The sequence below is a fragment of the Parus major genome, chromosome 5 (assembly GCF_001522545.3).
Source record: "Parus major isolate Abel chromosome 5, Parus_major1.1, whole genome shotgun sequence".
In the NCBI taxonomy this organism is placed as follows: domain Eukaryota; kingdom Metazoa; phylum Chordata; class Aves; order Passeriformes; family Paridae; genus Parus; species Parus major.
In genome coordinates, this window is record NC_031774.1 from 29,752,600 (window position 1) to 29,776,200 (window position 23,601).

General features: G+C 35.9%; 1 protein-coding gene and 1 long non-coding RNA gene across 28 annotated transcripts in view; both read right to left on the bottom strand.

Annotated features, from left to right (window-relative positions):
* The window catches only part of GPHN (gephyrin), a 264,585-nt gene extending 242,249 nt beyond the window's left edge, over positions 1–22,336 (bottom strand). For 24 of the 27 annotated variants that reach the window (XM_033515125.1, XM_033515127.1, XM_033515115.1 and 21 more), the window contains exon 1: positions 22,225–22,243. In XM_033515125.1, coding sequence (XP_033371016.1) covers position 22,225 — 1 coding nt within the window. In that variant the 5' untranslated portion in view covers positions 22,226–22,243. Of the gene's footprint in view, positions 1–22,224 lie in introns of all 27 variants that reach the window. The other 3 variants (XM_033515109.1, XM_015630244.2, XM_033515126.1) reach the window with 2 other exon arrangements.
* LOC107205630 lies at positions 1,713–21,132 on the bottom strand. The gene is made up of 2 exons (XR_001522047.3): positions 8,525–21,132; positions 1,713–7,515 (listed from the first exon to the last, which is right to left on the bottom strand). It is a non-coding gene; the product is annotated as an uncharacterized LOC107205630 (long non-coding RNA).
* Positions 22,337–23,601: the final 1,265 nt, after the last annotated feature.

The following is a 23,601-nucleotide window of genomic DNA, read 5'->3' on the forward strand; positions in this document are numbered from 1 at the left end:
TAGCTAATCTGATGAATATCAGAACTGCAGCCCAGAGAACCCAAGAAACCTGAGGGCTAAGCAAAATAAGGAGGGTGCCCAACAGATCCAGGCAAATTACTGTTCCCTCTTACTCTGCACTTGTGACTCTGCACCTGGAAAAATGGGCTAAGTTTTGGATCTCTAGCTGAAGAATAATGTTGAAAAATTAGAGGGTCTAGTAGAGAGCACCATGATGGTCGGGGCCCAGAGCAAACGCACAAAGAAGACAGATTGTGGGAGTTAAGCTTGCTCAGTCATCTGGCAAAGAAGCAGCTAAAAGGTTACCTAGTAGCAACTCAAAACTATCCAAACTGTAATTACAAATTTGATGGGGCAAGGGCAATAAAAATGTGGCTTGGATGTTCAGATTGAGCACAAGACCTCCAGAGGTCCTATCCAAACAATTTCTATGCTTCCATATGACAGCTCATTCTATAAATTCTAGAGACAATGATGACTCATTTTTTAAGACAGACAAAAGTTTCATTTCTACAAATGTAAACTTGTGTATAAGTTACTTTAAAAGCACTCCCATTATCAAAGAACTCAGTCATCCTAGGTTAATATCTTAAAAACACTTGAGCTCAGTAGATTGCAAAGATATTTTTTTAAAAGCAAAGAAGCATCTTTGTTACTTGTTAAAAGTCCTTGTAAGTGTCCTGGTTTCACCTAACATAGAGTTAATTTTCTTCTTTGTAGCTGGTACAGTGCTGTGGTTTTTTGGTTGTGTTTGGGTCTTTTGGTGAGTTGTTTTTGCTGTTGTTTTTGGGTTGGGTTTTTTTTCAGTTATTAACCGGTTCTCACCTCAATCCAAGAGGTTTTTTTTCAGAATCTCCTCCCCACAGCAGGGAGAAGGGAGGGGGAAGTGCCAGCAGCTGCACGGCCACTTAATTGCTGACTGGGGTTAAACTCCAACAACGAGGTAGTTCACTACTAGACAGACAAACCTGAGATCTGCAAGAAGCATTGATATGTTCTGCTACAGCATGACCAAATTCCATTGAGACCTTCTCATAATCACTAACCTTAAAATTACTTTCAAAACATGCAAAACACGTTGCAGCAACAAAAAATATAACTTCATTACCAACAGAGAAGTTAGCACATTCAGATAGGCTTTTCCGTCATTTAGAGCAATCAACTGTTGTATTTTAGAAGAATTTACTTAGATTCAAATAATTGGTGAGTATTGTGTCAATTGGTGAGAGGGACAACAGTCAAGAGGTTTGAACAAAAGGCAAGCACTACTGCATTCATGAAGCAACAAGACATGCTCCTTTACCCAGAGAAGCTACTGAAAACTGCACGCAGTTCAGTCTTCAGAACTCTAACAAAGCTGAAGGAATAAAGTAACAAAAATGTACAGCTGTCATCTGTTCTTTCTTATGGACAGTATTACACCACTGTAAAATCTAAAACATGCCAAAGGCATGCTTAGCATTATAAGAAAATTTTTACATTTAACACGTGCACATCTCTCAATACTGCCTTTTGATATCTCTCAGATGAACTCTAAAATTGAATATAGAACTCTAAAATTCTGAGCAGAACAACAGCATGTGTTATTTTAAACCAAAGCCCTTAATCTGACAGCACACTCTAGACCTGTGCATTCAAGTTGTCCATGGCAGCACTTCCCCACAATCGTAAAAAGAAACCCCAGCTAAATAAATCCAAACCTTTAGAACAGATTTTGTTTTAAAATGAACTTTATTTGTTTAGTCGGTCACTTGCATAGAACTGCAAGCTGCAATTCTTCTTGAACAGCATCAGCTCTCTTTCACAGAATTGCCTACAGCCTGCCAATTTTAGGACAGCAAAACTTCTTGTAAAGTAAGAACCACACCAACTTCATTATTACTGAAGGGAAAAGCATTCCTTGACAAGCAGGCTGAATTAATGGGATTCTTGGGAGCAATGTTCAACTAAAAAACACTGGAGGGTTTTTTTTATAAAATGCTTATTTTGAAAATACTTTAATCTGATGCCCATTGAATAATTGCTATCTACCATAAATTTTTATTTCCCATGCCTAGAGATCAAAACTGTTGTAGAATGATGGTTATACACAGCACAGGAAACTTGTATTGCCAAAATCTCAAGGCCAAGATTGGAAGCAGGGGAATGGGCATCAAGAATACTGCCAAGCCTTCATCTATTACTAAACTGGCAAGAATTTCTACTACTTGATGAAAATAAAGCTGAACTCTTTTACCTCCTTGCCAAAACTAGGGCCAAGTCTACAGCAGAAGGCAAGAAGCCAGTATTTAGATGGCCAATGTGCTGGGCAACCCAGTTCTGGTCAAGATCTGCATTTTCCCGCATAAACCTATCAAAGAATAAGCCTACAGATGGACTAAATAAGCCAAGGTCTACCCTAGAGTTCTGAAATGCAGAGCTGAAACAAATTCAGTAGTTCAGGTTATTATTTCTTGACAGGTATTTCAGATCCCATAAGCTGGAAGGGGCTGGGATTGCTGAAGATGCACTGTGCACACACCAGCCGACACCACAGGCCTGGCCCCAGATCCAGCCGGGCCAAATGCCTCATCAGCACTCCACACCTTGGTGAGCTACGGCACAGATTCTGCCTTCATCTCTAACAGCAAAGGAGTGTGTGGGAGACACAGGTGATACTTCTGGCATCCATCATTGTCGCACTACACTCTCACACTGGCTGCACCTTTTTCTCCACTTTTATTGAAAATAATTTTATATTCAAATCAAATCTTTCATTTGTGAAACACAGTTCCCAGGTTCAATTTCTCTAGCTGTTCTGCAGCCCAAAATACTTTCTGGTTTTTACCCCTGATTTTTGACCCTAATACATTACACTGTTTCTAAAAACTCATCTATACTTTCAACTCATAAATATTAATGAATGTAAATGCTATTAATACCAATCATAAGTAAGCAGCACAGCTTGACAACAGTGCAACACTGTATGAGAAATCAGGGTACTAAGTAAATAAGACAAAAGAGTTTACAAATAGTTACTGAAGTATTTTCAGGCTTTTATCTAATTCTCAGTGGCTTTAGAAACAGGAACAAAATCCTAGTGTAAGTCATTTGCAGATAATATTACACCTTTGTTATTTGCACTGAATTCAGGAGATGTATGGCTGTGCTAATCTTAAATGAAACTTTATTTACCATTTGCAAATATGCTGTCTGTTTGCTGTGCAATCCTGCAATGCAGATCACTTCATGCTCTGACCACTGACAGTCACACAGGCAAACACATGCTGTTACTTTGCACTCTTCCAACTGTATTCACTTGTTCCCTCAGCACTTAAAACACAACCTTGTGAAGACTTACATATTCATTTCCACTGAGAGCACCAACGTTTAATTTAAGTTAATGGGAAAATTCACAACAGAATGCTAAATATGTGTAAGTAAGAAGTCTTCACAAAGCTCCTCCACCCCTAAATTTAGAACATTTAAGCAGTACTTTTTCTAGTGTAAATATACTTACAACAGTATTTAAGCATATGTAAAACAAATTAGACACTGAGAGTACTTCCTAATAATTTTAAATATGACTTGCATTGCAATAGCAGTAGGTGGTCCCAAGTGAGATTAGGATTTGTAGTCTAAAAAACAGACAAGACAAAGACAATTAAGCAAAAAAGCTTGTATTACATGAAGACTGAATAAAGAGTGTGATGTTTTGCATTCCTATTAATTTCAGTGTGACAGTTGGTGCTTATTAGAAGATTCTCCTGCAAGGAACTTAGAAAGTAACATATTAACATTCACTATTCAATTCCTCCCAAGTCCTTGCATTCTATTTCTGTCTTTGGCAGCAAGTATCCAGCCAAATTACAGAGAAATACATCCAGTGATTCAGACAATCTGAGGAAACAGAACTTCATTCACAATTAAAGACTAAAGAAGTACAACTGTTTTCAACCTAACCCATTAGACAATTCCTCCCTAACCCCAAATTAATGACCCTGATCTTAAAACTAAGATCACTAGTAAGGCCATGTAGCTTTCAGTATCATTAATAACAATGGGAAAATCTCAGTCTTAGTGGAAATCAGTATCAAATGTATTTTACAGAGTAAGAAAGTGTTTTCAAAATCTCAAAGAAATCAGTAGAATCCCTAAATATTTGCCATTTGCCAAATTATTTTTTTCCATACTTGAGCAAATCTATGTGCTCATTTCTGTAAAATTATGTAAAAATATAAATAGCATATGCTACCTTGATTCTAAAAATGGCAAGTAAAATCTTTTTACAGCAACTGTAAAAAATTAATTGATCACTACTACATACTATAACTATAAAGACTAGAAGTACAAATTTTATCCAAGTATAGGTTAACTCCAAAGACATTGTAATGATATGTATAATTAAAACTACTAACCTATAATTTCATTTATGCCTCCTGCAACTTGATGTATGAGAAGCAATAAATAGTACAGAAGCTGTTTTGTATTATCTTATGTTAACCATCATAGCCTGCAGAGCTGATTCCTACATGATTCTGTTTGTAAATGCCTCTACTGAGAAGTCTGACAATTTATTCATACACTTTTTTAATTACCAACTGATTATTAAGTAGAAGGACTTTGCTTCTTATTGCAGGCCACTTTAATTTCTTTAAGAGCCATTTGAAGCATTTTGAAAATGCAAATTTATATCATATGCCTCATATTGAAGGCATCATGAGATATTTTTAAAACCCTCTGGCAGACTGAGTGAATTAACCTCAGGAAAATCTGTATCAATCCTTCCCCAATACACTAGCAGATAAGCTGAAAACGTAGTAGTCTCTTTTATAGCTTCTGAAGTGTGATCAATGCAGAATCCAGACTTCTTGGTCTGAAGTTGCTATAATTACCCTAAATATTCCCTTAAAAAAGCAACCAAACACTTCCTTTCAGAGCTCTGTTACCCCAGCTTAAGTAACCCTTGCTAAAAATCTTCAAGGTGAAATAGCATCATGTTAAAAAAAAATAAAAAAACTCTCCAAACATACTTAACTTTTATATGATGGTTTTATTTTCTTCAACTGTTATTTTTACATCTTGATCAGCTACTGACCCCATCACCACTGATAAACTTTCAGCTCCCTGATACCATGAACATTAGTTATTATTAGGTGTTATGCCTTTAGCAAGTTGATTCTCAAAAGTCTTTTTTGGGCTTGCCTTCTTACTTTTGCATTTAACTTGACAGCCTCTCTGATCTATTTCCCCCCTCTAAATTACATCATTTTCTTAGTAAAAACTTCCTTTCTCCTGCAGTTTCAACATGTCACCTTTAATTTTTTGGTCTTCTGATACTGCACCGAAGCCCGGGGAAACAGAGGAGAGTACTCTGCCGTTCTTGCCGAGTAGCGCTTACGATGGCTACGTGCCTGTTCCTTGCTGGGGGAAGCAGGAGCGCTTCCTTCACACCTTCACAGCTTGGTTTTCACAGAATGGAGATGCAGGTACACAGGCTACAGGGGAGATGCAGGGCACAGTAACGGCCTCCTGATCTAGATAGAACCAAGATTAATACATTGCACCATTTGAAGAAGCTAGAGGTCAGCAAACTAAAGCCTTTCCTTTTGCAGCCCCCATTCCAGTTCTGAGTCTCATATAATGACTATAAATGGATTGCACAGCATCACAAACCATTCAGCTGCTCTTTCTGACTTTCCTTTAGCTAGCTGCCTCAATTTATATATGCTCAGTCTGATTTTTTTGATTTTTCTCCCTTTTATGCAAGCTGAACTTCACTAAAAATCACAGAGTACACCTTCTGTAATTAGCAGACTGTAAGTAAAATGTTATTTCTCTTTCTACAGTCCGTCAAACTACTTCTTCATAGAAACACTTGCTTTAGCATCTATAATTTTGATCTTGGCATTCTGCACCAATTCTGCACTCAGACTGCATGGGAATAATCCAGTTTCTTTTTACAACTGATTTTTCTGCACGTTTCCTCCAAGAGTAATTGAACAGAAAGAATGCAAGCGAAATGGGACATTATTGCGTAGTCTGGGTTAGGGAGAGAATAATGGATGTGAGGATGGGAGTGACTGGAAGAAGGTATTATAATAAAGAAAGAGGAAATGCAACATAAAAGCCTAATGTTGGTATATCTGAATAAATTAAAAACATTATCACTCATTTAATGCTATGAACTTCTGTAACACTTTTTAGAACACAGAGGGTTTTTTTAGAATTATCTTCTACAGAGAATATGACAATATGAATAGCATACTAAGCAGTTCTTTGATATCTGCCAGCTGCCACTCAGTCTTTACCTTTGACCATGGACATTGCATGGAAAATAAAAGTTGAGTGTTATTTACAAAAATAAATTGTTTTCCATAGAAAAAAATGTTTTCCATAAAAACAAGAACAGTATATTAAGAAAGTCATACAAATCTTGAGTCACTATTTAAAGTGCAACATGTTGGGAGCAAAAAAATTTCAGCAGTTTCATATTTTGGCAACTTCAGGAAAAACATGTCTATAACAAACTGTGCAAGGAGAAATGAGCTAGAACACACAGAGTATAGTCCTGGACTTGCTCATTAAGTTTCTGTAAAATTAAAAAAAAATTTAAAAAAAAAAATTTTAAAAAGAGCTCTGTACACCCAGAGCATGTTTTATAATCCTTTATGGCACAATCATAGATCAAACCCGACATTTTGTTTTGGAGGAAAAAAAAGTTCCGCTGCTTACTTTCAGCTGTCTTGTGCTAGAGTACCCAATGAAATTTTTAATAAGAACCTTTCTTTTTTAAATTTAATTTTCACTTGTGCAGAGACCTCCTTGCCTCTTCCTTCATGGTGCAATGTCTTCTCATTTACAACCCATTGTTCTTTCTCATTTTATACTGCAAGCTGAGATGAATTCCGTTTCGGTCACATATCTTTCGACACCATAGTCCTGCAACTCAACATCCTATCCTAAAATAATGATTAACAGAATGTGTCACAGCAATCAAGAGCTTAGCAGGACTGAAACAGGCAAGCCATTACTGTGAGAAAGCAGACCAAAAAACAATATAACATACCGAAAGCACACACATCCTCCACCAATTTACTGCACTTCAGAAAAATCTTTTTTTCTGGATGTGAACTGAAAATAAGTTTGAAACATTTTGTACTGGTCACTGTTTACTAGTAAATTATAAAAAATTATTTATATGGCTTAAATGATGTCCCAACATAAAGCAAGTAAATACATATTTGAATCCTCTGTGTTTCTACATTCAGTTCAGTTCCTTCAGTAAACCAAATTTCCATAGGTGACGGAATGAATGAAGTGCCATTTGTCTGAGAAGTGATGAACTCACACAGAAGTCTTTTCCTTGCTGGATGGTCCTTCTACCTTTCCTTGCTGGATATTCTAGGCACCTATAGATGCCTAAAATTTTTGATATTGCTATTCGTCTATCAAATTTTATTGAAAATAATTAAAGTGCTCAAAAATAAGGTAACAGTTCCCATTTGCAAAAGCCTCTTCCATAGGAAACACAAGCTGAAAAAAAGAAAGACACACTGCTAAGTAGATAAATAGCAAGATTTTTTTACAGATATATACATAATTATATACATTTGAGGCCTCCTTATTGATCAAAACATTACCTTTGAAACACCATTAAATGAAATTATGGCTACAAAAGTGTTGCAATCATAGAACTATAAATACATTATTTAAAGAACTACTGAATTTGACTAAAAACTCCTGAAAAGATGTCTTGTTTGTGTTTTAATAAAGAGTTAAACTGAGACACAAGAAAGGGATAAGTAAAAATGCTAAGTAACTAACCCTAATATACAATATTGATTCTAATCTAAGACAGAACTGTAATTACATTTTTCCTATGGAACACCAAGAAAGACAGGAAAAAATAAGTGTTCTCTGATCCTAGATATTAGTTTCATTTTTCTAGTCTAAATACAGAAACAGAAAACGTGTCACATGCACATTAAACTATGACAAGACCATCCAAGGAGAAGATTACTTATATTATTCAATTTAAAAATGGCAGCTGGAAAACAGGAATTTATCCTATTAGTGGAAACTGAAACAACAAGCTGAAATGCACGCTTGAGTTTTTTCAGATGAAGAGGGAGACTTCTCAGAAGGCAATATTCTCTTTCACATTAAAAAATTGTACATGGAAGATTTACTGACTTATTGACAGTTTGACTGAGATGCAACGGAATCAGGCAAACATTATTGTTAACTCACAATCAGGCAACCAATTCAAGAGGCACAGGTTAACAAGCTGATCTCACTAGTTCCTGGTTAAGTCCAATTTCCCACTACAGGCAAATACACAATACTCATGTTATCTGAAACTGAGATTCAGAAATGTACTCCCCCACACAGTGTCAGTAAAGAGAAGTTCTTCAAACTACACCTGTATTGAAGCTCAAAACAATAACATTTCCATACTTCAAGCAAACCTCGACAGATTATCTGCTTAACAGAACAAAAGCCAGTATCAAGCACACTAAATAAAGCAAGTTATTGCACTTACAGTGTTACAGTGTTTCAAAAATGGTATCTCCAATATGCTTTCATTTGTGTTTTGCTCACATGAATGCTCTGTCAGTCATGAAGGAAACGTTCCTCTTCATGTTTTTGGTGTAGTGTTGGGGCTTGGTTTGTTTTTTTCCTCTGAATCTATGAAGTGAATATTCTGTGTACATTGCACCTTTAAACACAAATCAAACAATTAGCCTGCAGGCTACCTGGTCACAAAAATAAGCATGACCAAAACACCATACTGTTTGGAGACCTGGGAGAAACTGCATCCTCTGAGAAATTTTCAATTTCTTGATTGGATATGAATCAGTACACTAACTCCACCAGAATTATTCTTAACATGTAAAGCCTGCTGCTAAGAAGGAGATTGCCATAAAAATATTTATTCCCTATAAAATGTCGAATTCCAGTACAGAGAGATGATTTTATTACAGGTATAGAAAAGAATGCTTTGCAAAACTGGTATACCTACTTCCAAAAAAAGAGCTCTTTTTTACTCACAGCAGATCCCATCTAATTAAACCTTAAAAATGTAACATTGCTTTATAAGTCAAATTTCTTTTGGAAGTTTCTGTGTTTCTCAAAATCAGTTATTTTGTTTTACAGGAAGCCTCTGATACTCTGGGGTGATAGCCTTTTAAACTTACCATAGCAAATTATTTAATCATGCAATTCTGGCTACACACATATTCACTGCAGTCATTCATTAAATACAGAGTGTTAATTTTGTAAGTGAAGACTGCAGAGACCTAAAGATTTCTTACCTACATTTTGTTAATGTAAAAATAAGCAAGCTAGGTGAAGTCAGTCCCTTCTGTGCTCCATTTTTCAAATTTTGATTATTCCCACGTGCCATTCAAGAAATAGTGGTGTGTTAATAGCACATTTGATTTAGCTGTATTCAGATAATGAGAAGCTCATAGGAAAACAGCATAGAAAGAATATAAAAATATTCTAGTCCACCAGAAAATGGTATGGCTCACAACTTGAAATATTTAGGTTTGTACTCGTTTTTCTTCTTGTAATAGTACTGATCTGTATAGTGGTACTGTTATATAGTAGTATTATATAGTACTCAGCTGCCCTGTTTCCTAAATGCAAAATAAGGCTGTAACAGTTTACAGTGTATGTAGCTGAGTGACAGTGATCTTGGGTTAAAATACAGCTAATCTGAACTAACAGGTGTATAAAAACCTGAGCTCACCTCATCAAGGTCAATTTAATGAACATTAATTCTACACAGTATCCTCAAACACTTTCAGGACCCTTATATTGTGGGAAAACACAGAGTTGTCCAAGAGTGGGTCAGTATTTACAGAATACTGAAGTGTTTGCCTCTTAAGACTTGCTCCTTAAAATCATTTTGCTCAAATGAACTACATTTTCTTGACAAACTGAAACCAGTGTCAAAATAGGCACAATTTAGCAAAGAGATCAGATGCTCTGTTACACAGAAAACTTGATAACAAATTTCCAAAACACATGGTGCAATTTCTAAGGGCTGCTACAACGTTAAACATTAAACAGTCTCTGAAAGCTCTTGCCTAATTAAGAGGGCCATAAGCTTCTTTGAGTAAGTCTTTAATATTTCTTCTGCTATATGAATCTGTTATAGGGACAGATGTACAGACTAATACAAAAAAGAGAGATTATGCTGCTGAAGCTTTTTTCTGGTAAGTTTTTTTTTTTAACTATACAGATTAAATAATTACTTTTCCATTAATTCTCTTTTGATCTCCAAAAAGAACATCATTACTTTGTAGACTTTCTTCACTCCAACCCAGTATTTTTGAGTACAAGATTACTTATAAGAAAGTGCTTCTGTCCTTTCTTAAAATAGATTCTGAGTGGGAGCACATGCCATCATGATGCTGTAACTCATCAGGAAATTATGATGCAGTACCATCTTATTCTAAAGGCACCCGCTAGCTAAGATATGGACATGGTCACATCAGCACTTTTTTGTTTTTCAGGAAGAAACAAACATAATACCACCACCAACAAAAAAACCCCAACATAACAAAACAAAAAAACCCCAACCAAACAACAACAAAAAAACCCCACCAAAACACAAAACAAAAAAAACTTGACACCAATCACTTTGCATAGAACAACCGCTACCAAAATATTAAGATGGAAAATTATAATTGTAAAAATACTAAGTGTACATAATTTAAAAATGCAGTGAACTACTTAGAATTATTTATCTAGGAAGGCAACAAACTAAGGGGAGGAGAACTGATTTCAAATGTTTTTTTCTTTTTTTTTTTTAATAATTTTTAATATTTTTTTTATCATATGGCATGTCAATGAGGTTGTGGGGAAGACTGCTGGGGAGAGTGCTCCAAAACTTTTTTCCTACTTGCTACAATCTTAAAGTATATCCAAATAATTTTTGTTTTGAAAAGACATTGAAGAAGACTACATCAGAGAAGCCATGACAGAAAAACCTTCTTAAGTAAAACAGGCTGTTAGTTATTTTGATTTTCTTAAAAAAAATAATTGTTCTTATTTTACTTAAACAACTGAAAGGAAATCTGGTTGTCCAGCAGCTTTATTCCTTCAAGTGCATTAATACAGCATCCAGGCTGGGTGACCCCAGAACTTTCTAACTGTTAAGATATTTTTATTTAAATGGCAACAAAAACCAGTGCTTCTGCTTTTACCATTTTAAAATACTTGATAAGCATCATGTTTTCTCATCATCTGCATGGCTTCTGAATTCTTGGCAGCATGTAATAGAAGTATTTTTGCATATAAGCAAAATTCAGGCCCTCAAGTCTTATACAAAGTCATCCAACAAACACCACAGGATTTCCCTAGAAACAGAAATGATAAATACAGTTAATTTTTCTGGTGGCAACTTTATAGAAGGCTGAAGCTCCATCCAGACACGTTAGGAGGGTCATGTGCAAGGTAACACAGAAATTACACCTGAGGCAGCAAACACTCCCCAGTGAAAGGACGGTTTATATACGGTTTGTATACGGCTATATAACAGCACTGCAAGGTACACAAATGGCTTGGGACTACCAATCCAGAAGAGGAGATACATACCAGATTACAGCGAGTACCACAGAGGCAAGGAATTTGGCTTTAATTCCCTGTTAGCATATGGGGATTTAAAACCATGCATTTATTTCCCAGAAGAGTACTTTAATTAGGAATCTAAAAGGCTGGATAGTAACAAGCTTCTAGTCTGCTAAAGCTAGGTAACTACCCAGCTAAAAATTAAAATGCTATGGCATCTGGACAATTAACAAGGATCACACTGTAGCCTGGTAATAACCGGGGTGCTCAGCTGGGAGAGAAGACCTAGATTCTAGTCCCTGCTCCAGGGACTATTTCTGGTTTGTTACTTGCCCTTTAACAGGCCAAGAAAATTCAGCAATAGTTCAAAATGCAAATACCTGAACCCTGTTCTCTTCCCTTCCACTGCATGGTCCAAACTACTGAAGTTTAAGATACCGAAATATCACCACATCTATGGCTCTCTTTGGATCTAGCCTACAAAGCATTACAGATACCTATTTTTGATTGACTATTTATTTCTCTCTTCAGAAAGACAGGATTTCTCAGAATTTGGGCACCTTTCCAGCCATGAAGCTTTTTTAATTTCACAAGTGTGTAGCTAGGGATATAGCTCCTAATAGCATGCTCCACAGAGAGAGGCAATGCATTCCATTTTAAAGAATATTTAAAGCTGCTTCTACTTTTAATACAGCATTCCCTGGAGCAATAAAAATACCCCCAAATTACTGGATCAACACAATATTTTCTGCTCAGAAACACACAAACTCTAGTAAATCCACCTCACAAGTCTAAAACAATGACTTAACACCCTCCTCTGCCCCTGACATCCATCATCACACTATATGTTAACGCTTAACCACCTTCTTGTGTCAACTGCAGCTTTTCTTCCTTTTTTTTTTTTATTTTTTTTTCAACTTGCATCTTTTGGATCATGTACTATTTTTTTGTTTGTCTTCATTCAAAAATCTTCAGCCTAGCCTTGAAGACACACCAGAAAGGTAATGTTCACATAGGTTGATCAATATGATAAATTAACTGTGAAATGTTTGTTCATTTTTTTAGAAACTGTTATATACTTTTGAGTACCACATTAAGTTAACACTACTGGAGCTTCTTCAACCTCCCATCTCAAATTCTTAGCCCTGGAGAAAGAATGGATGCAGTCAGAAGTAACTACTCAGATGTAAGAGGAATGCAACATGTATCCATGTATGTCATTTCCAGTAGACTAGTAGTGCCTCAGTAAATTCAGAGGTTTGCAAGCCTTAATTATCAAAGAAATAGATAATTGTTACTTTCAAAATACTCTTTTTAAATATCATGTCTTCCCTTTACTTTAATGACTGCACTTTAAGCCTCATCCAGAAAGGTAAAGCTTTGATATTGTTAATGACAGACATTGAGGGAAAATCCAAACCCTCTCTTAGAGCAAAGTATACCACAAAAATATACATTATGTAATTCTAATATACAGATTATACTTCTCTGAATTACCTAATTTGAACAGACTAGTGAGTTCATATGGGCATTCCTTTAAAACAGAGTAGACAAACTGTCTGAGCAGAATTTTAGCTGTTCAGCTAACAAATGCTATACAAAAGTATTCTGTTAAAAAAACAAGGAACTATAAAGAGTAAGTTCAAGAACAAAGCTGTGTTCACGCAACACTTTCAAGACATTTGATCCTGGTTTCCTGATGTGGAAAGGCTTAGTAAGAAACCATATTCAAGCACTGAAAAATCCTGAAAAAAACACTCTCTTTCAAAAGCGAAAAACTGAAATAAATGTATCATGTGTGTTCTAAGAGCATCTCTCAACTGCTAAATTTTGTTTAATAAATAAATAAAATAATAAATAAATAAGTGGTATGTAGGCCCTTGATGCAGAGGCTGTTATATACAAATTTAATAAATGGCATCTCATTTAATACTCAAATTGACTGTGTCTTCTAGGATGTCTTAACTCATGTATTACATTATACTAGTTCTCTTGAAATTCTTAAATAACCAGCAAGTGTTTTTTACCTAGTAAGCTATATTTTAAAAGTCAGGCTAGAGTAGCTAAAGTTAATTATGGGTGAATCCAAGCTAATAGAAGAATTCAAGTTTATTTCAGGACTTGCATGTAAGTTGGGTGTTGGCTCTTGTCCTCAGAGACTTATAAACTCTTAAGTATGCAGCCTTATGTAGCATATAAGTTTCTATCTAGTTCACTACCTTTTTACCTGAGCATTTGCAAAGTACTTACATAAATAAAAGAAATCTGCATAATGTATAAATAAAAAGTAATGTATTTTGGCAGAAAAAACTTCATGCACAGTGAATAATGTTATCAGTTACAACCTAGTATCTGAAATTACATCTAATATAGAATAAATCACAGAACTGTGTCAAGCTGTGAAGCACTGTGAGCTTTAAACAGCTTTAAATCGCATCCTTACTCAAATGATCTCATTTTGGCACCCAAAAAAAGGATTTTCTTCAATTACATTCACATACAAAAATTTAAAGAAACAGTTTGTATCTTAAGATGCATCATCAATGCACAGTAATTGACATTAGATAGTTGTGTAACAGCCCAGGGGAACGGGGCAAATATACTATATTGACTCAAATGGAACTTACAGTTAGAATGTATACTTTTTATTTTCCTTATGAAGGAAACTCCTTGAAAGTATGGAAGCTGAATTTCCATTCCATTGAAGGGACAAGAAAAGGAGATGAATCACCTAAGCTTTTTCAGCAGCTACAAAAAGCTAACACAGGAGAGAAGTAAAAATGCTACTCACCAATTGTAGACAAACCATTAACCAACAATGTAAACTGACAAAATATGTTCATAAAAGTCTTCCTTCATCCTACAGGATCTGTACCAGATGGCAAAGCCGTACAGTGGGTATTGGCTCCTTGCAATGATCTACAAATTGCATTCCTGAACAAAGGGGGCAGATAAATTTGCAGAACAAGCTATACAATTTCTTATTGGTACTTTTTGTCTGGTAGAAGGTCACATACAAAGGAAAATTGGACTTTTCTACTTGTCTGGCTAACAGGTATAAAAAAATGCAGCAGAACACAGAGACCAGCCTAACAAAATCTACTTTCTACAAGGAGATGACTGGCCTGGTAAATTGAGAGCAGTGGGTATTGTCTAGCTTGATCTCATTAAGGCACACACCTTTCCCTCACTTATTAAACTGCCCTTGTCTCAGCTGATGAGTTTCCACACTTTTGCTTTTCTAATTCTGTCCCTCATCCTGCCTGGGGGCAGTGAGTAAGCCTCTGGGTGGGGGCTCAGCTGCTGCACCAACCACAATATCCTTTAGTGATTTCTTTCAATTACTTCCTTTTTACTGCACTAAAGCAGTTCATTCTCCAGATATATCCTCCTGCACAACAGACTATTAGAAAGATCACTGGCTGCAAAATGAAAGAAACAACCATGGTCAAAAGTGGTAATATTTACAAGCAATTAAAACACATTCTTCTCATAGCTATGCTAATACAAGAAAGATGGACTATGGGAAAAAACCTTTCATGGAGTTGCCTATGAAGTCATTCAGGAATGTGAGGCAAAGCGGAAGAAATGCCCTGTCATCTGCCAGATTTAAGAAAAAAAAATAAAGTAAGAAAGAAATGAGAAAAAGGTAATTGCAACTGTTGACCTGATAACCTGATGATATCCTGAGATTCCAGAAGATGTCAATTCAAAGCAGGTACAAATAAAAAAGTTCCAAGAAAAGAAGCACTTCACATTTAGTAGAAATTCTGAAAGAAAATACTCAATCTAATGGCATTCAAGAGGTTGACTTTTTCATCTAACACCAAAAATAATCTCAATGAGATATATGATGTATTTGATCAACAAGTTCTATAAAGACACATACATCCGAAGAAAAAAAAAATAAACAAGAAAACAACACTGCTGAGAAAGATTTCAGTATAACCTGTCATGTTACAGGCAATGAAAGATATTACAGTCAGTCCCAAAGGAAGTATGCCTTTGTCAATTCACAAAAGAATAAAACCTGCACAAGAACAGAAATAACAGTAACTGAAAAGTCTTTTCAATGAAAAATACCAGAAAAGCACTAAAAAGCCATTTCCAGTATTTAGCCAGTACAATCTACACCAAATATAAAGATGAAAAGTCAGACATGGAAGAAAATTACAGCAAAGGAATCTGTTGGCCTCACGTCTTTATCTTCTATTGTTTTTAAAGAAGAGCTAAGGTTTTTAATGCTTTATTTTCTTGCTGTCATTAAGAAAGCAGTATGCTCAAGCATCTTGATCCATGGTGAGATTAAGGGGGAAAAGGAACGGCTGAAACTCTTGGGAGTACTTTGCCACTCATCACCTTTTTTCAAAACTTTTTTTTTTTTTAATCAGTTGTAATAGGAGCTATAATTAAATTCTGAAACTTCAATAAATATCCAGTAATTCTATACAGGTTAATAAAGAAAATTAAAATAAACAGAATCAAATGGTCTCCTGAAGGAAGATGAGACATAAGTAAAACAGGAGCAGATTCACAGATCAACCAGACATCACCAGAAGTAGCACAATTACTTCAAAACCAGGAGGCCGATCATTTTGTATCCAAAAAAGAGAGAAATATCTTACAGACACACAAACAGCATATGCTTCTGTGAGCATGATTAAGTGAATGACTGGTAATTGAGTTTTGGAGCACTATACGTAGCCCCAGGTCACTGCCTCTGAAATTGAAATCAATGGTCAATGGGTGGTGCACAAGGCTACCAAGTGTAATTGTATCCATGCAATCTTCTCAAATAATGTAACTTCTGATTTTGATAAAAGTGCACTACAGTAAAAATACAAGTTTTGAGGGCCTGGCAACAGTATACTTCCCAAATACATGGGCTACTAATATCTTGGCAAAAGATCCGTTTTTCTCATGCATTATTAGCAAAAGAAAAAAATTCCCACTTTCTTTACACTGGCAGCAACTTGTTCCCTTCTCTACTGTGTGGGCACAAGCATTTACTCATAGTAAACGGAAAGAAATTCACTGAAAGTTGGCTTGGCAAAATACTATCATCTGGACTAGTTCACATTCTGTTCACCGTATATAGGAATAATTTTGCTGGGATAAATGAGAGCTCATGGACAGATGAGAGCTCTAGGTGGGATTAATTTCACCTTTAACACAATGGAGTAAAAAACTAACTCATAAAGAATTGCTAAAAGACTCAATATTTGTCAGCTTTGAATGAGGCTCAGTGAGGGATTTTTAAGGAGAGGCTACTGGGATTACAAACATCTAGAATATTTAGTTTGTTTTTATGGGAAGAATAGAGCAATAATATCCTAATTTTGTTCTGGTTAAGCTTTTCTAGTGAACAGGATGCTTGCACCTACCTACAAATGCATAATCCTTAAGCACACAAATCTTTTCTCCGTTGAGCTTGTCTGCTGTCCATTAACAGCCTTTACACCACATTTGTATAACCATGGTCTTTACATTCTTTGCTAGAAGCTATCCCTTATGATACTGTTTTGATTTTACATAACGTGGTTATTAATTCCTTCTATAGTTTCTTTTTCTCACACTTCCTGTAAAATTGTGGTTTTATTATGAATTCTTAACATTTTTCTAGCCAGACTGTTCTTTTATGTTATGATTTTTATAGTGACTACAGGATTTCAGTATTTTCTGCTATTTCAAAAATCACACTTCCACTATAGATATACCTTAATACCGAAGATGTTGCTTACATTTGCAATTTATCTCTGCATACGGCGTTTCAATACCCAAACCATGGTCTGTACATAATTAGTAGCCATGGAGACCATGAAAACATACAATATTAGACAAATGCATGGACCAGCAAGCTTCTGAGTTGTAGTTAAAGACTTAAATTTAATTTACACATGGTCCACTGACCACAATTATACAATTAACTATCCTCATCTTCAACCCAATCCCTTCCCCATTTTAAGGAAATATCAAGAATCTCAAAGCCTGACTTGTCCAAACAGCTGATGCCTTATACTGGGTGTTCCAGTTACCTCCATCAGTCACATGGGTAACAGTTCACTCAAAAGAAAGGTAGTGACTCTGTTCTCATCAGCAAGAAGGTATGCAGGGCCAAAACAAAATCACATGATGATCTTGCATGCAGATGTTTTAAGTAGTTGGTAGACAGACAGATGTCCAACAGAAGAAAAATAAGTCAGTAGCACATCATCTGCAATTTAGTACATAGCAGGCCAGCAGCCTCAAAGTTAGCATAATAGCTAGACTGAGCTAGAGATATGCTTAGAAAAACTATACTGAGTGCAAGTAAGATGACAGATTGAATGGTGCCAAAGAAAGCCCTCGAGCAAAAGGGAAAACCAAACCCAGCAAAAATGTGTCACTTTTCTTGTTTTAAAAATTACTGATATACACTATAATAAATGTTTGTGTGTGTATGCATATTAATTATACATATATAGTCTTCAAATTAGTTCTGTCAGGCATACTATAGTCAAGACAATAGGTTAGAAAAACTAAACATTAGATGTTTTGACTATTAAAAAACTAATACATTCATAAAGTGACCTTACGTGCCTGTAAATGTGTAACAGTGTTCACCTTTTCCACTTTCCAAATTTAACACTGCAGAAATCTAACATTCAGCTCTTCTAGTTACCTACCATGCAAGTTCTCAGATGTTCAGCTCTTTGCTAAGTACAAATGTAGCATAGCCTTCATATTTACCTACTACTACATCACTCAAAGATCTTTACATACAAAATGGAAAAATATGTCTTGACTTATCCTCTCCTCAGAAAAATTTCCTGTAATAGGCAAATCCTTCCCTTCCTTCACTATGTTTTTTTTTACTGCTTATTACTAAGCAGAGGCAGGGTCCTTGCTTGTCCATGAGGACGACCTAGTAAATACCGCCAGGAGGACACCTGGCCTGACAAAGCAATAGTTGCACAAAGAAGGCGACACAGCCAGATTAAGGAGTGGAAGACCACCTTCACAACTGATGCAAGTGAAGTAAACAGAGTTAGCTGTGTTGAGGAAAGAGAAGTCCTATCTCCCATTTTTACCTACCCCACCTGTACAATCCAGCTCCTCCCTCAAACCGGCATTGCTGAGGGTCCCTTGCTGAGTTGATTCAGTTTGTTCCACAGAAATCTAATTTCTCAAAAGAAGAGCAGTTTTCCACTAGGTTAGCCAGTTAAGTTGGTTTTGCACAGAGTAAAAAAAATGGCAGGATAGAAGAGAAGTAAGACAGAACAGAACTGAAAATATTTACAACAGAGGTAAAAAATTGCCAGCCTTGGTCACCATTCACCTACAGAAGCAGAAGTCTGCAGAGCTCAGTGCTGAACCAGATCATAGAACTGACTCAGCTCAAAAGGATCCTTCTTTTTTGGCAGGTTAATTTTCATCTGTTTCTCTTCCCTGCCTGCACAGCCACACAACCGGTTATGCCAGCACAGCACAGCATGGCAGTGAACAAGGAGAGTGATGATAGAATCATGCCCAAGATTAAACCTGTTGGTTCTAAAGCAGCGGCCACTTATAGCAGACTGCATGGTACACCAGAAGAAAATTCTCTCAGTACCTCACCTTGAGATGTAGTGAATGCAGGAAGGTAAAATCCCTGAAAAGGTGCTGCATGTATTTTCCTACCGGACAAGTCAGATAGGTACAGATATGCCTGTTCAAACTAAGGATTAATTTAAACATGTTTTTTCTGTCATTTCCTCAGCTACAGGTTTTATAAAAATTTGTAATTCTATGGCTAGTTTTGGACATCTGAAATACTTCTACATACTACCAGACTTTACTTTGGGCTATCTTAAGAGGCATTTCAAGGCTAGCTAATGAAAGACATCTCACTTTCTCTAGAGTATCCAAATATTCAAAGGTTATATGCCCTCACCCACATCACCTTTACAAAATGCACAAAAGCAGTTCAAGAGCCAGTATCTTCCTGGTCACCTTCCATTTCTAGGAAGGTCTCCTTAGTACTACCTACTGGAAGACCCCTCTGGCATGCACAAGAATTTTAAGAGGCACACATAACCCTGTGAAGGCAAAAAACAACAGAATGTCTATATTAAGTTTTTGAGCTTGGTTCATGAATGTGGCTTTTAAGCTGTCTCCTGAGAGTCCCCAGTCACCACACTTTGGTTCACACTGCAGAGAAGAACGAAGTATGAATACGGAATTCACTTTGGACAAAACTAAATGAGATGCACTCCACAAGTGCACCTAATGCACTCCAACAATTACTGAGGTCACTCCATGGGTTTTGAGCTAGTGTGAGGCAAAGCAGACTCAACAATCTGCAGGTGAAGTCCCCAGTACTAAGATCTGTTTCTCTAAAGCAGCGGTACTTGATATCAAAGACTTACATTGAATGAAATCACCAAAGGCAACCTACTGAATTACAGTCAAAAGACTTACCTAGGTACAGCACAAAATTTTTTTAAAAAATCGTGTACTTATCATTGAAGAATTGAGACAGTATCTAATTATCCAAATATAGGGAATATCTGCATCTGAGTTTTTTTCCTGCAACGACTGCTAGTTGGAATGTCAGCATCTGGGGGGGGGGGGGTTATTAAGTTTAAATTCATACTTTGAAGGAATTAGTATATTTTACTATTGCCTCAAATGGCTCCAGGCTGATGTTTTCCCAACATCTAAAACACTGAAAAAGCTCCTGAATGTGCCCTAATCATTAGCTACTTTCTAGATGCTAATAAGATCTCAACCATTCATTTTAAAGTAGTTTTCCTCAGCATACTTTTCATATGCACAGCTGAATTTACTTTCCGGAGGCTGAAGCACAGGTAGAACATTTTTAGCGGGTGCTTGTTCACTGCAGAGAAAGGTTCCTAGGAATAATCTGAATGTGAAAACCTGCTAAAATTATTCTGGAGTATACTAAAAGCTGCTACTATTCTGGTAAAAAATACTGAAAATTATTACTATTTCACATCTAAAATCTCCCTTATGATTTGATGAATCCTCACAGCAACTTACACATAACAATAATGGAATACAAGACATGCTATCAAGGAATTAAAAGATTTTTCTAATATTAAAGATAATCCATGATGTCCCAGTTTAATGCTATACAGAAATTTGCCTCAGATGGCTTTTCCAGAAAGATGTTCTGTTCATCAAAGCAGTCACAGAAAGTCTACTTGAACCCTTTTCTGACAAAACAACGGTGAAATGACAACTAGTATTTTCTCTAATTCTCTTTGATCAACTGCCAAGCCAAAGAGAAAAGTCATGTACTGAAACCATTGTGCATAAACTAGAGCTATACCCTTTGGAATAAAGAAATAGGAACAGGCAGGTGAGCTTCCTTGGAGCTTAACAATCACAGGAAATTCTTCATCAGTTGCTTTTTTTCAGCAGTTGCTTTTACCATGAACTTTACAGTTTCCATTTTGATTTTTAATGCTTAGGAAAAAAGCCCGAGTCTCACTCATAAGAAAGTCCTGCACACTGGAGATGCTGGTAACAGCTTTAATTCTTACCATGCTGGAATTTAACTGCAAGATCAGACCTTAAAGCTTGACAGCTTACCTTCCTACTGTGGAACAGAGCACATTCCTAAAAGATAGATATCAGAATAACATTAGGTTCAGAAACATCAGATTCTGGAACAAATATACCCAACTTGAACCACACACATCTTACTGACATGACCATTCCCAAATTTTCAAAGCTCTGTGCCTTGCCTTCTTTCCAAAGAATTATGTCATACAGCACTACCCTGCAGTAACATTTACTTGAAAAAGTTATGAGATTTCTCTCAAAACTCTCAAAATCCTCAGTCTCCTGGTTTATTCTACGTATTTTTACTGGTTTCTTCTTTTCTTTACTTTGTTAAATTAATGCCATAGTAAATGTCTGCATGATCAGAAGGGTTTGAAATCTCTTGTAATAGAAGGTTAGGAGGAAAAGAAATTCCCCCTGCAGACATTTCAGTCTGCTTGATTACAGCAATCATTAAAAAAGCCTACCATCAAGTACATTTTACAAAAACTAGAAGTACCTGGATTTAGATTCAGGCAAATCTAGTAGATACAGAACTATACCACACTGATTTATTACATCTATCAAGGGAAAGGAACACCATTAGAGTAACTATCGAAGAAGGAATTCTTTCAGTACATCATAAAAACAGGAGAAAAACCTGGAGACAACTAAAGCATTCTCCAAAAACTCCATTTTATACACGATTAGTTTTATAATACTCTCTTTTTTTTCTTTTTTTAAAGTATTAAATCAGAATGTACCACCAATGATGAAGTTTTAATCAGCAGGAGTTACACATATAGGAAAATCTGTTGCAACTTTATCTCAGCATCCCTAGAGCTTTGTGTATATTATCCACAGAAACACTTTGTCCCTGCACTCTCTTTTAAAGGTGTTTCACAACTTTTTTCCTCACTGTGCTTAATTTACAGTTTATTTCTTCAAGGAAGTTGATTTTAAGAAGCCTTGATTTGCTGTAGGCTTATTTAACGTCTTGAGTACTTACACTAACCAGAGAAATTAGGCTAAAAAAAGAGGAAAGGAGAAGTATGTATTCCCTTTAATCTTATGGTGGTTTTTTTCTGTTTTCCTGGAAACACCAAGCATTTTTCTCACCAGATATGTACTTACTTTAGATATCTTGCTGCTTTCTCCCACTTTTTTTCTGAGGTGAAGTTTCTGACAGGGAATCCACAGTGAGCCTTTGGTTTCTCACCATCTACACCGTTCTGCCACTACTCTACATCATATGAAAGAACCATGTCAGTAGGAAACTATGCAATATCTGTTCGAATACCTGGAAATCATCTTCCAGAAACGTGCTGCCACCCACACCTTCTTAAGACAGGATTTGCAAGTACCTAGTAGGAGGATACATACCTGCCCAACAATATCTGCTCTTTGGCAATCTCATTTATCTTCCTAATCCCATGAGAACTGTTTTAAGAAGGGGTAAGAAATAGCAGTGTAGAAGTGTGTTGGTTTGCAGAGTTCCTAACTAGTACCATATTCAATATTGCTTCAAGAATTATTGGATTAAGACTTTACAGACCTCATCTCAGGTCTTGCTATCAATTCTTTCCTAAGTGGCCTATCTAACAGCATCAGAAGCAGCGTGATAAGAATAAAGGGAATTTCCTTTTTTTTTAATGACAAGCATCATTTGTAGAGGTCCTAGAAGCCTTTTCCTTCTGAGTCAGATCTGCAAGACACTTCACTGCAATTCATTTTAATTCCCAAAGAATGTGTATTATTTTTTATCCATACAACTTCCCACAAAAATATTCTGAATAAACAACTTACTTCCTAGATTTCAGTATGAATTTAAATCCCCTCCAGCATACATCTTAAAGAAAGAAAAAAAAAGCACCAATAATCCCACCTCCCAACAAATCCAAACTATAACACCTGTGAAAAAAACCCAAAAACAGAAACCCAAACAAAACCACACCATATAATTTAACATATACTTTAATTTCTACTTCCACTTTTAGATCTCAAAAGTCACATATGATAGCCAGGAAAACCAACAATATACATGCATGAAAGATTTTTTAAAGGAAAAATATTCCACATAAGTTCCCTACAGTACACAGGACAGTGAAGAAAACCAACAACTTCATAACCACACAGTAAGAACTAAAAACACACAACAATTTTATAGTTCAAAGCCCAAGTGTATTCTGCTTCTTCACTTTCTTCACTTTACTACATAATAAGTGATATAATTTAATTATAAAAGGAAAAAGTAGAAATATGTATTTCTACAGTTGTGATTGTAAGTACGCAAGCAATTCTTAATATATTTCTTTTATAGGTCTACTTATACAATCTGTATGTTGAATACATAATGAAATGTCATAATACATCTGGAATTATTAAAATTACTGCTCTAGGTAACTCATATATAAAGCTAAATTAATGTTGAGTCAGTTCTTGAAGGTCTTGGAAAAGTATCAAAAAACATTTTACTGCTCAAAAATAGGTTTTGTTATACATAGCTATTCC